The sequence below is a fragment of the Puma concolor genome, chromosome A3 (assembly GCF_028749965.1).
Source record: "Puma concolor isolate L17-30 chromosome A3, mPumCon1.1.hap2, whole genome shotgun sequence".
NCBI lineage: Eukaryota > Metazoa > Chordata > Mammalia > Carnivora > Felidae > Puma > Puma concolor.
Window position 1 is genome coordinate 113,773,877 of NC_141669.1, and position 14,018 is coordinate 113,787,894.

The 14,018-nt window shown below is 45.4% G+C and overlaps 1 protein-coding gene across 3 annotated transcripts in view; it reads left to right on the plus strand.

Annotated features, from left to right (window-relative positions):
* Positions 1-14,018, plus strand: part of CA3H20orf96 (chromosome A3 C20orf96 homolog) — a 23,143-nt gene continuing 9,125 nt past the window's right edge. For 2 of the 3 annotated variants that reach the window (XR_015249425.1, XM_086701906.1), the window contains exons 1-5: positions 1-230; positions 494-542; positions 1,117-1,234; positions 9,669-9,809; positions 9,959-10,071. Coding sequence is in view for 2 of the 3 variants with exons in the window: in XM_086701906.1 (XP_086558032.1) it covers positions 211-230; positions 494-542; positions 1,117-1,234; positions 9,669-9,809; positions 9,959-10,071 (441 nt within the window). In the remaining variant the exon portion in view is untranslated. The remainder of the gene's footprint in view (positions 231-493; positions 543-1,116; positions 1,235-9,668; positions 9,810-9,958; positions 10,072-14,018) is intronic. The other variant, XM_086701907.1, reaches the window with a different exon arrangement.

Here is a 14,018-nt window from a genome sequence, read left to right on the forward strand (position 1 = left end):
CGTTTCTCCTTGAGAGGTTAGTCCCTCAAGGCGCTCGGTAGTCCGCGTCCGTTTCCTTGGAGACGGACAGCCCGGTCTCGCTGGAAAGTTTGAGCGGCCTAGGTTACCACGTGGTCCACGCTCAGACAAAAGAGTTGCAGAAGCCGAATAAATAGGCATAGCAAGAGATCGGAGCCCCGCGGACTCACGACTCTTCTTCCATTTTCCCCAATGGCCCATGTCTTTCCAAAGTAAGTAAAAGGAGCATCGATGGGTGGTGAAGTGCGCATGCGTCCCCCACCCCCCGCCCCCGGCTTCTTTTGGTCTCGGCCTGGTTGTCTTTTGACCCCGCCCCCTCCCCCCGCCCTCATCTCCCTAGCCCCGCCTCTCCCTCGGGCTCTCCCAGCTCCCGCGCGTTCCAGTGCTAGTTAACTGGGAGACCCTGTTCGCGTTTGCTGTTACAATCCACGGGGTGGGAGTGATGGACGTTCTTTCCCGCCCCAACTCTTTCCAGACCCAACCGCTCTGGGATTCGCTCCACAGTCCACAACTTCCAGATTCTGGTGAGTCCGGGAGCGCTAAGGAGCAGATTGGGGGCTTGCTGACCCTGGGCCTGCAGTCCTCCTGCCCTGAACCCCCAGGCTGTGACTGTCCCGGGTGATAGAGTCTGGAGACCTGAATTCCAGGCCTGCCTGTGTCACACAGTTGCTGTAGGATCCGGGGGCAATTCTCGGAGCCTGTTTTTTTCTCATCACCTTATCGGAACGTGAGGGTATTTTATACTACTTATTTATCTCTGATCGCTACTAGGGTTTTCTATTGGGTCTTTTCCATGCCTTCTGTTTCTCACAGTTCTTAGCACCTCACAGCCTGGATGTGCTTCGTAAATTCTGGCTGGCTGATAAAAAAGTGATAGCTAGCATTTCTGAAGCTCTTACCACATGCTTCACAAATATCCCTTGGACTGCTCGCATCAACTCGCGGAGGTGGGTTTTATAATTAGACCTAGTTTACAGATGAGAAAAATTGAGGCTCAGAGAAGTAAAGTCACTTGCTCAGGGTCACAGATATCTGTAAGGGGTGAAGCTGGGATTTGAACCCATCAGGCTGCGTGACTGATTGTGTTGTATCTGGTAGGATTATGTTCCATGGCAGCGGTCCAAGCAGAAAACCAAGCCATCTACTCTGCCTCCAGTCCTACAATCCAGAGGCCGCAAGAAGAGCAGAGTGAAGGCTTTGACTAGTGTCCCGCCAGGTGGGCAGAAACCCTTGAGGGCTGGTATGTGGACGGGAGATGGGACAGCGTGTATGCCCTCGGCCTTTGGTGACATCAACAGTATTAGAGTAGGCTAATTGCGGTAACAAACAATCTCCAAGTTTCAAGGGTTAATATTCAAGCCTATTTCTCATTTCCGTCAAAGAACAATTGTGGATCTGCAGGGGAGGAGGTAATCTTGTCCACATGGTCATTCAGCGATCCAGGCTTCTTCAGCCTTGTGGCTCTGACAGTTTGTGAGGCCTTGGAGTCCTCTGCTAGATACTTCTGCACTCAGAGAGAGAGAGAGAGAGAGACAGCAAGGATATGGGTAATTGTGTGGACATTTTTTTTTTTTTTAGACTCGAAGTGATACATACATCACTCCCACTCATGTTCCGGTGGCTGTAGCTCAGTCGTATGACTACCCATAACCACAAGAGGAGAAATGTCCTGCTGTGTGTCCAGGAGGCCAAGAAAACAGGGTTTGGTCAACTCAGGATAATCTCCACCACATTGTTGTTATGCCTTCTGAGGGAGTTCTCAGGCCCTTGGCTCAGGCAGACCTGGGTTCACTTCTTGGCTCTGCCCTTTACCATCTTGGAAAAGCCATTCATCTCTCTGAGCTTTAGTTTTCTCATTTTTTAAAAAATGTTTTTTATTTATTTTTGAAAGAGAGGGGGAGGCAGAGCATGAGTGGGGGGGAGGAGCAGAGAGAGAGGGAGACACAGAATCTGAAGCAGGCTCCCGGCTCTGAGCCATCAGCACAGAGCCCGACGCGGGGCAGGAACTCATGACCCGCGAGATCATAACCTGAGCCGAAGTCGGACGCTCAACCGACTGAGCCACCCAGGCGCCCCATAGTTTTCTCATTTGTAATATGAGGACCTGATAGGATGGCCGCAAGAATTAAATGAGAAGATCTGTGTCAAGCATTGTTGCTCAACCTTCTCAGACCCAACATTCCTTTTAATAACAAATATTTTGTAATATTCCTTTAGTATCTGAGATAAACTTCATAGATAATATAATTGACCTATGTATGTAATTTTAAAAATTAATATAATGCCCTCAGTGTAAAGTAAAGGAAAAGGAAAAGGAAAGCTGTTTATAGTTAAATAACTTCTATTTTAGTATGTAAATACTCAGGGTGAACTCTATTAGAAGATATGACAAAGTAGGCAGAAGCTTATTCACAGATGCGGAGTCACAGTGAATGTAAGAGTTGCAAATGCAGACTGACACGTGGTGGGATGTTAGGGACTCAAATGTCCAGAGGGATTTTTCATTGCAGTCACGATTTCCAAAGTGATGCCCCTCTCTTGGTAAAGTTCTTAACAAAACAGAGCACAATCTTCCCTTGATTGTAGCTGCTTTCTTGGAAAATTCAGCATTACCATAAACCCCTACAAAATACTCTTTGTGTTTAAATTTTTTTCTTTAACGTTTATTTATTTTTTGAGAGACAGAGAGAGAGACAGAGCATGAGCAGGGGAGGGACGGAGAGAGGGAGTCACAGAATCCGAAGCAGGCTCCAGGCTCTGAGCTGTCAGCACAGAGCCCGATGCGGGGCTTGAACCCACGATCTGTGAGATCAGACCTGAGCTGAAGTCAGACGCTTAACCAACTGAGCCACCCAGGTGCCCCCCCTCTTTGTGTTTATATGTGAAAGAGAGTCAGGTTCTGGGATCAGGTCATTATAAATATGGTTTTTACCTACATCAGTGTCTGATAGGGCTTTGGAAAGTCATGCAGGAAGTAGGAGACTTCTGTGTTCTGTGGGGCTGTCCTATTCTGGGGCTATCTATCGAGCATCCCTGGCCCCCACCCACAGATGCCCATCGGGACCCCCAGTATTTGTGAGAACCACAAATCCTCCTTTCCGATGTATCTAAAACTCCCCTGTCAAGAGATTTGGATGTTAAGTGCTGAGCACAAGGCCTGGTGGTAGTGACAGAATTTGTGTCCTTGGCTTTAGATCTATTCATACAGCATCCACAGGGAAACTCCTTTCCTTCTGTCACTGGGGAGACAGTGAGATGTGTAACATACAACCACAGTAAGAACCAGAGTAATTAACACAGGCCAAGCACTTATTATGTGCCAGATACTGTTCTCAGCACTTTGCCCACATCACTTCATTTAGTCTTCTCAACAGCCCCGTGAGGTGGGTGCTGTGACGATCACCTCTTCTTCTAGATAAGGCATGGACAGGTGTAACTTCCAAGGTCCCACAGGTAGGAGGGGGCAGGGCCAGGCTGTGACAGTCGGCAGTTTGTCTCCAGGGTGCACAGTCTTAACCACAGGTCGATGGAGAGTCTGTGGGCACCGGAGAAACATGGAACTGAGTTGGTGTTCCTGTCTCCCTTCCTGCAATTCCATCTAGGTTACCTCTCGCAGCCCCCGCTACGGAGATTCCTGCTTTACGCCCGGTGAAATCCTCTGTGTAAATTACAATGATGAAAATAGTTACCACTTGCTGAGGACTTATTTTATGTTAGGCTCTGTTGCAGAGGCGTCATTCATTCATTCATTCATTCATTCATGTATTCATTCAGCAGCATCCATTTGCTGAGTACCCACGTGCCCAAAATTGGGCTGAGTGTTGTTGACTTATGGTGACGGAGACAGATTGGGTTTCCGGCTGCATAGAGTTCACAGTCCCAACCTCAAACATGTAACTACACAAAACTTAAAAAAAAAAAATTTTTTTTTACGTTTATTTTTATTTATTTTGAGAGAGATACAGAGAAAGCAGGGGAGGGACAGAGAGGGAGACAGAATCCCAAGCAGGCTCTGCGCTGGCAGCACAGAGTCCGATATGGGGCTCGAACTCCCAAACCGTGAGATCATGACCTGAGCCGAAGTCACGAGTCAGAAGGTGTACCAACTGAGCCCCCCAGGAGCCCCGTTTTTTATTTTTTTATGAAAAAATGTTTTTTACGCAAAACTTTCAATACACTTGAGATAGACGGGTACAAGGAGGTCACCACTTCATTCATTCCTTCCGACCTGGGAGATAAAAATCACTATTTTACAGATGAAGGAACTGAGGCTTCGGTTGGTAAAATGTCTTAAGCAAAGTCATGTCCTTGAGGGCAGCTTTCGTGTCTTCGACAAGATGCATCAGCTGATTCCCCCAAGACGGGATGACCCCATTCCTTCTTGTTCCTCCCTTTTGCAACTAAAAAAGCCCTAGATGTAACACAACAAACATAAGAAGACTTTGAAAACTGGAAAGAATAACGTGGGTTGGTTGCTAAAAGGGTGAGCAGTCATCTGGCCTGTATGCTACGTCTCAACAGGGGACGGACTGTCTGCTAAAATGAAGATTAAGTAGGATCCAGAGTATTATTTAAAACTTGGGGGTGCTTGGGTGGCTCAGTTGGTTAAGTATTGGACTCTTTTTTTAAAATGTTTTTATTTTATTTATTTATTTTTTAATTTTTAATGCTTATTTATTTTTGAGAGAGAGAGAGAGAGAAAGCATCAGTGGGGAAGGGGCAGAGAGACAAGAGGGAGACACAGAATCTGAAGTAGGCTCCAGGCTCTGAGCTGTCAGCACAGAGCCTGACCCAGGGCTCAAACTTGTGAACCGCAATATCATGACCTGAGCCGAAGTCAGACGCTCAACCATCTGAGCCACCCAGGCACCTCAAACATCAGGCTCTTAATTTCAGCTCAAGTCATGATCTCACGGTTCGTGAGTTCGAGCCCCATGTCGGGCTCTATGCTGACAGCGCAGAGCCTATTTGGGATTTTCTGTCTCCCTCTCTCTGTGCTCCTTCCCTGCTCACTCTCTATCTCTCTCTCTCAAAAATAAATAAATAAGCATTAAAAATAAACATCCAGGATAGGACAAAAGCACTTGTCATACCAAGAATAAGGAAAATCACAACATGAAGGAGAAAAGACAGACATCAACACCAAGATGAGTCAGATAGAATGATTTGACTTTTTATTTACAGATGGCATGCCTGTCTATGTAGAGAATCTTAAGGAATCTACTAAATGTAAAAGAAACTAGAATTAATAAGTTTGGCAAGGTTGCAGAATACAAGTACACAAAAAAATCAATCACATTTCTATGTTCTTACAATGAGTATGGGGAAACCAAAATTAAAAATACATTTATAATCCAAAGAAATTGAAATATTTAGGCATAAACTTAACAAAGAATGTATAGGACTTGTATGCTGAAAATTACATAATGCTAATGAAAGAGGTCAAAGAAGACCTAAATAAATGGACAGACATACTATGTTCACAATTATAATACTCAGCATAGTGGAGGCCCCTGGGTGGTTCAGTCGGTTGAGCGTCTGACTTCAGCTCAGGTCATGATCTCACAGTTTGTGGGTTCGAGCCCCACGTCGGGCTCTGTGCTGACAGCTCGGAGCCTGGAGCCTGCTTCAGATTCTGTGTCTCCCTCTCTCTCTCCTCCTCCCCCGCTCACGCTCTGTATCTCAAAAATAAAGAAACATTAAAAAAAAATTAATAAAATTTAAAAAAAGATTCTCTCTCCCTCTCTCTCTTAAAAATAAATAAAAACATTTAAAAAAAAAAAGAACACTCAGCATAGTAAAGACGCCAATTCTCCCCAATTTGATTTCTGTGTATAATGTAATTCCTATCAAAATCCCAGGAAGGTGTTTTATAGACATAGGTTTAATCTGAAATTTATATTGAGGGGCGCCTGGGTGGCGCAGTCGGTTAAGCGTCCGACTTCAGCCAGGTCACGATCTCGCGGTCCGTGAGTTCGAGCCCCGCGTCGGGCTCTGGGCTGATGGCTCAGAGCCTGGAGCCTGTTTCCGATTCTGTGTCTCCCTCTCTCTCTGCCCCTCCCCCGTTCATGCTCTGTCTCTCTCTGTACCAAAAATAAATAAACGTTGAAAAAAAAAATAAAAAATAAAATTTATATTGAAAAGCAAGGCCCTGGAATAAACTATTTTGAGAAAGGACGATAATGTGGGAAGAATCACTTTACCTGATACTAAGGCATACTATACAGCTACATTAATCAAGACAGCATAGAATGGGCAGAGATAAACACCTACACCAGTGGAATAGGACAGAGAAACAAGAAATAGAGCCACATAAATATGCCTGGCTGATTTTTGACAAGGGTGCAAAAACAGCTCAGTGGAGGAAAAGAAAGCCTTTTCCACAAATAGTGCTGGGGCAAGTGGACATCCATAGGCAAAAAGAAAAAACAAACAAACAAAAACAAAAAAAGAGAGAAAGAAAAACAAAAAGAACCTTGACTTGAGTTTCAGAAGTTAGACAAAACTTAACTCCAAATTAATTGTAAAATGAAATAAAAATTAAATGTGTTCATGTAAAAGTGTACACCTTTTAGGAAAGAAAATACAGGAGAGAAAAATCTTTGGGACCCATGGCCATGTGAAAAGCTCTCAGACTTTATACCGACAGCTTGATCCATAAAAGAAAAATGAAATAAATGCGGAAGTTCGATATCATCAAAAGTAAAAACCTGTTCTGTGAAAGACTCTGTTAAGGGGATGAAAAGACGAGCTACAGACTTGGAGAAAATGTTTGCGAACTGCATCTGACAAAGGACTGCTACGTAGAATAGATTGAGAACTCTCAACAGAAGAACAATGCAGTTAGCAAATGGGCAAAAGACACGAAGAGACATTTCACTGATGAGGATATCCAGATGGTAAATAATCACATGAAAAGATGTTTGACATCATTATCCATTAGGGCCATGCAAGTTACACCACAGTGACTTGTCACCACACGCCTATCAGAATGGCTAAAATGAAAAATAGTGATAACACCGAATGCCGGCAAAGAGGAGAAGCTGGACGATGCATGTGTTGCTGGTGGGCATGTAAAATGCTACAGCCGCTCTGGAAAAGACTTCGGCAGTTTCTAATGAAACCAACATGCAGTTCTCATCACGGTTCAACAATTGCACTCTTGGGCATTCATTCCCGTGACGTGACAACTTAGGGTCACACAAAAACCAGTGCATGAATGTTCCATAGCAGCCTTATTCATAATACTCTCAAACTGGAAGCAATCCAGATGTCCTTTAATGGTTAATGGTTAAATAAGCTATGGTACATCCATACCACGGAATACTATCCATTGATAAAAAGGAAAGGATTGTTCAGATTCTGTGTCTCCCTCCGTCTCTCTGCCCTTCCTCTGCTCGTGCTCTGTCTGTCTCTCGCAAAAATAAAAGGAAAGGATTGTTGATACAGTCAATAACTTGGATGAATCCACAGAATTTTGCTGAGTGAAAAAAAGCCAATTCCAGAAGTTATATATTCTACGATTCCATTTATGTAGCATTCTGGGAATGACAAAATTGTAGAAATGGAGAACGGATGAGTGATCACCAGGGGTTAGGGACACAGGCTGGGGGAGGGTGGTAAGGGGAGGGGAAGAGACTATGGCTATAAAAGGCAACATGAGGGTTGCCTGCTCAGTCGGTTAAGCGGCCGACTTCGGCTCAGGTCATGATCTCGCAGTCCGTGAGTTCGAGCCCCGCGTCGGGCTCTGTGCTGACCGCTCAGAGCCTGGAGCCTGTTTCCGATTCTGTGTCTCCCTCTCTCTGACCCTCCCCTGTTCATGCTCTGTCTCTCCCTGTCTCAAAAATAAATAAAACATTAAAAAAAAAACATTTAAAAAAGGCAACATGAGCTATGCTTGCGGTGATGGAAACGTTCTATATCTTGCCTGTCTTAACATCAATTTCATGGTTCTGAAATTGTAGGTGATTTTGCAAAATGCTACCATTGGGAGAGACTGGGTTAAGGATACAGAAGATCTCTGTGTGTGTGTGTGTGTGTGTTTTTTTTAATGTTTTATTTAATTTTGAGAGCAAGAGAGTGTGAGCAGGGGAGGGGCAGAGAGAGAGGGGAACGGGGGATCCGAAGTGGGCTCAGTACTGACAACAGCAAGTCCGATATGGGGCTCAAACTCATGAACCTTGGGATCATGACCTGAGCCGAAGTCAGATGCTTAACTGACTGAGCCACCCAGGTGCCCCAGTAATAAATTTAATTAAAAATAAAAAAGATATATCAGGGCTACTGCCATTAATGAAAATAAATTGTCATTATTAAAGCTACAAATCTCCCTAACTATTTGAGTTCAACTTACTAATCTTAAAATTTTTACAAACACTTCTAAGGGGGATTTGGGAAGTTGGTTAATTAATTTCCCCTAATTCTTTTAAGCCACATCTTAAAATTTCATACATTGAATTTTCATTTTCAAAGGGTTCGCTTGTCTGATTCACAAAGACCATCAAGCATTTAAATAATGCTTGTACATCTAATAAATAAACTTCGAGATATGGGTAATCTTATGTCCTCTCATGTTTCGGTAATTTATACACATTTAATAAGAACGTCTTAAACTTTTAATTTGAAACAAATCTAAATCAAAATCTCATTTACACATTTTAAATTAGAACCACAATATTAATCTATTAATCATTCCATCTTTTAAACACTACAATTAAATACCCGGTGTATACAGATAACTCATAACTTTAACACAACATTATTGTAGTTTACTTCATCACTTCAGCAGTTAATGCTAACATCTTCCAGGGTTAGCTGTGTTGATGCATTGAAGAAATAATATTTTTCTGAATTGTACTGGGTTGCACCTGGAGTAGGGATTTGGGGGGGGGGGGCGGGGACGAGAATGTGGCCACAGCATTCATGATGATTTGGGTGATTTTTTTTTTTAATTTATTTTTGAGAGAGAGAGAGAGAGCACAAGCAGGGGAGGGGCAGAGAGAGTGGGGGACAGAGGATCTAAAGCAGGCTCTGTGTTGACTGTAGAGAGTCCGATGCAGGGCTCGAACCCGTGAACCATGAGATCGTGACCTGAGCTGAAGTCAGTCCCTCAACCGGCTGAGCCACCCAGGTGCCTTGATTTGGGTGATTTGTCCCGGGCTGGCACATGACACGCTGTGAGGAAGCAGGGGTTCTGAGAACATGTCCTCCAAATGCCTTATTCTGATCGGAACTATTTTCGTATACTCCTTATCTGGCAGGGCCACAGCTTTTAGAGGTATTTCAGACAGCCAGTCGGGAGTTTTGCACAGCGCCTGTGCCTTCGTGTGGTGCTGTGGTTCTGATGCCAATCCTCAGGTCATCAGTAACAGCAGTGACAACGAGAAATGCATATGCAGCACTGAGTATGGATCAGGCACTTCTCGACACACTTTAAAGCAGAATAACATTTAATCTTCACGACAACCCGATGAAGTAGGCATGATGATCACTCCTATCTTAGAGGTGGGAAAACTGAGGGACAGAGAGGTCATGTGACCCACCCAAATTCACGGGCTAGTGGAAAGCAGTGTCTGGATTCGAGCCCAGGCTGTCTGGCTGATTAGTTCCTGCCCTTAACCCCCGCCCTGTCTGACTCTGCTACCGGCCAGGTTGGTGGGAGAGATTGCGGGCACCCGGCCGTCTCCTGTGCTACTCTTCTTGTCCGTGTCCAGGGTCACGGGGAAGCCTCCTGCACTTCTCTGTCCCTTACATCAAGGCCCAAAGTGAGGCCTGGGAGCTTACTGATAGACGTGAGTTTCATGCTCTGCCTCACTGTCACATATTATAAGGTCGAGAGTGGGTGGGGCTGGGGCCTGGGCCACCTCAATGGATGGTACTGGGACCCGATCCTAGGCCTGCCTATGTCCTTACTCCCTCTCTGCCTTTTCCCATGCCCTAGCGTTGCATTCCAAGTCCGCCACGTCGATGACAAGCCAGCTGAGGCAGCCACAAGAAATGCACAGAGAGAAGCTGGACTCTGGAAAGGCACAGGCCAAAATCCGGCTAATGAAGGTAGGAGCATCGTCCCACAGGCACCGGGGCCCAGGATGGGGGCAGAGGGGTCGGGGGACAGCGATAGCAAACACGCACTGAACATTTGGTGGATGCTGGGCTCACTTCCTCGTTAGCAATGCCATGGGCATGCTTATCGTCACCCCCATTTTACAGATGGGGAAACTGAGGTGCAAGGCGATGAAGGACTTGTACCAGGTCACATAGCCAGAAAATGGTAGTACCAGAGCCACTTAAGCAAAGTGTTTGCCTTTGTGTTTAAGACTAGGAAAATGATCAGAATCGCTTTTTATTTCACTGCATGAGGAACACAATCTGGTGGCTTGTCCATTAAGACATTTCTTTTTTTTTTTTTTTTTTTTAATTTTTTTTTTTCCAACGTTTATTTATTTTTGGGACAGAGAGAGACAGAGCATGAACGGGGGAGGGGCAGAGAGAGAGGGAGACGCAGAATCGGAAACAGGCTCCAGGCTCTGAGCCATCAGCCCAGAGCCCGACGCGGGGCTCGAACTCACGGACCGCGAGATCGTGACCTGGCTGAAGTCGGACGCTTAACGACTGTGCCACCCAGGCGCCCCAAGACATTTCTAGTAAATGAACCTTTCGTGGAATACGATGCACCTTGAAGCAGGGCTTAGATGCTTACTAGTACATTTTTCACACCTCTGATACAATTTTAGATAAGTAATTTTCTCGCCGTCCATTGTTTTCTATGGCTTCAGAACAACGTTTCAAAGTATTTGAAATGACGAAGAGTCTTTGTGTCCATAGAAGAAAGTAGAATACTGAATACTATAAATACTACAAAATACCGTAGAAGAATTACTAACTTCTTCGAGAAAGTTTTTTTTTTTCCAAAAGTTTTTTTTTTCCCCATGAAATTTCATGGATTTGGCTATCAATAAATGTCTGGTAATACATTTCAGATGTTTGTTCATCTTCTGCTTTATTTTTTTATTTTATTTATTTTATTTTTTATTTTTTTCAATATATGAAATTTATTATCAAATTGGTTTCCATACAACACCCAATGCTCATCCCAAAAGGTGCCCTCCTCACTACCCATCACCCACCCTCCCCTCCCTCCCACCCCCATCAACCCTCAGTTTGTTTTGAGAAAGTTTTTAAGAGCTCAGTGAACAATTACTAAATAAAGAAATAAGGAAGAATGCTATGAAACCTTTTCTTCCCTTTAACCTTCAATTTTGCAAAAAGGTTCAGAGGTGGCCCAGCGTTCTTAAAGGAGGAACTCATATTTCTGGTGTTTATTGTTATTGTTTTATTATTTTCTTTCTTTTTTTTTTTAACGTTTATTTATTTTTGAGACAGAGAGAGACAGAGCATGAACAAGGAAGGAGCAGAGAGAGGGAGACACAGAATCTGAAACAGGCTCCAGGCTCTGAGCTGTCAGCACAGAGCCCGACATGGGGCTCGAACTCACAGACCGTCAGATCATGACCTGAGCCAAAGTCGGACGCTTAACTGACTGAGCCACCCAGGCGCCCCTATTATTTTCTTTCTTAAAAAATTTTTAAAAATATTTTTATTTATTTATTTATTTATTTTTTAAGTTTATTTATTTTGAGAGAGAGAGGGAAAGTGTGTGCTTGGGGAAGGGGCAAGGAGAGAGAGAGAGGGAGAGAGAGAGGGAGAGAGAGAATCCCAAGCAGGCTCTACGCCGTCAGTGCGGAGCCCGATGTGGGGCTCGAACCCACCAACTGTGAGATCATTACCTGAGTGAAATCAAAAACCCAATGCTTGGGGCACCTGGGTGGCTCAGTCGGTTAAGCGTCCGACTTTGGCTCAGGTCATGATCTCGCAGTTTGTGGGTTCGAGCCCCGCATCGGGCTCTGTGCTGACAGCTCCGAGCCTGGAGCCTGTTTCAGATTCTGTGTCTCCCTCTGTCTCTCTGACCCACCCCTGTTCATGCTCTGTCTCTCTCTGCTTAACTGACTGAGCCACCCAGGCACCCTGTTTTTGTTTATTTCTGAGGGGGGGAGGGGCTGAGAGAGAGGGGGACAGAAGATCTGAAGCCAGATCTGTGCTGCAGAGAGCCCAATTTGGGGCTCAACCTCATGAACCATGAGATCATGACCTGAGCAGGAGTCCAATGGTTAACCCACCGAACCATCCAGGCGCCCCTCCTGACTTTAGAACTTTTATCCTGACTTTAGAACTTGGACAATTTGGCTCTGAAACCTGGGCTCCTAACCAGTTCCTAGTGTTGTCTCTTGTAACCATTCATTCATTTAGTCAATAAATATTTATTGAATGCCTCCTATGTGCCAGGCTCTGTTCTAAGGATTCACCAGTCATGTGGCTGGCCTCTGACCTTAGGGAGATTACATTCTACTTTGGGAGACAGACAACAAACAAGACAGATAAATATATAATATGTGCCGTGATGATAAGAGTAATGAAGAAGTGTAAAGATAAGGTTAGGGGCTAGAGAGGCACAGAGGAAGAGTGGCTGTGACTGTTTCAGACAGAGTAGTCAGAGAAGGCTGCTAAAGTGATATCTGAGGGAGAAATGTTCTAGATAGACGAACTGCAAGTGCAAAGGTCCTGAGGTTGGTATAGCTGGAGATGAGGAAAGATAGTGGGAGTAGGGGTATAGGTGGTGATTTGTTTGCAGGTCTGTTTTCCCTGCTCTGGCTTTTTTTTTTTTTCTTTTAATGTTTTTATTTTATTTTTGAGAGAGAGAGAGAGAGAGTGCGTGCATGAGCGGGGCAGGGGCAGAGAGAGAGAGGGAGACACAGAATCTGAAGCAGGCTCCCGGCTCCTAGCTGTCAGCACCGAGCCCGACGTGGGGCTCGAACCCACAAACCGTGAGATCGTGACCTGAACTGAAGTCGGACGCTCAACTGACTGAGCCACCCAGGCACCCCTGGGCTTTGTGTTTCTATGCTGAGTGAGACAGGAAGACCCTGGAGGGTTCTGATTAGAACCGGGAGATGATCTGACCTACGTTTTCACAGGAGTCCTTGGGCTGCTGCTGCTGTGTGGAGAATGGACATGGAGACAAGGTGGGGGGGGAACAGGAAGGGAGTGGAAACTACCCAGTCGATTTGCTCTCGGAGACAGAAGAGGATCCTGACTCTGCCCCTCAGTCTCAGGACAATTATGCCTCTACATTTGAGAGAGGGAAAACTATGTGCCAGGCGCCATCCCCGGTGTTGGGGACACAGCCGTGAACACAGCACTCAGAACCTGTTCTATTATGGAGCTGACGCTATGGTGGGGGGGGGACCTGTAATAAATGGATCAAAAAACCCCAAAGAATAGTTACTCCTCAGTTCATTCAACCCATACTTGTGGAGCCCCAGGCACTGTCCTATGTGCTGTGCCCTACAGCTGTGACGACACATGGCTGCCCCCGCCCTCCTGGCTGCGACATTCTAGTGGGAGAGGCAGGCAAGAAGTAAGAAAAATAAGATAATAAGAAAAAGATATAATTACAGGTTGGGGTGAGGATCAGGAAGGAAACAAAGCAGGGGTTCTGCACTAGATCTGGTGGCCAGGGAAGATCCATTTCTAGAGCAGAGGTCACGAATTCTAGTCGATTCGAATCCCCTGGGAGTTGGGTATGTGCGGGGAGCACAGCTTCCTGAGGCCAGCCCCGGCGACGTTGGCTCGGTGGGCTTCTGGGAGACGAGGCTGATGGTCGTACCAAGTGAAATTGAGCATGTGAAGTGCTTAGCACAGTTTTGGGCACGTGGTAAATACTCTGTACGTTTGCGCCGTGACTCATTCTATGAGGAGTATCCAGGAGAGGGTGATTTCTAGTAAAGGACAGAGAAACGAGGAACAACAGAGGAAGAGAGCACGTAGGTATGGCAGAGGTGGAGGGCTAGAGCCCGTGGCGATAGTTTCAGCTCCTGTTCCTGAGTCACACTGGGTGCCAGGCACTGCCGCCAAGGGCCTTGATTGTGAACGTTACCGCCTGT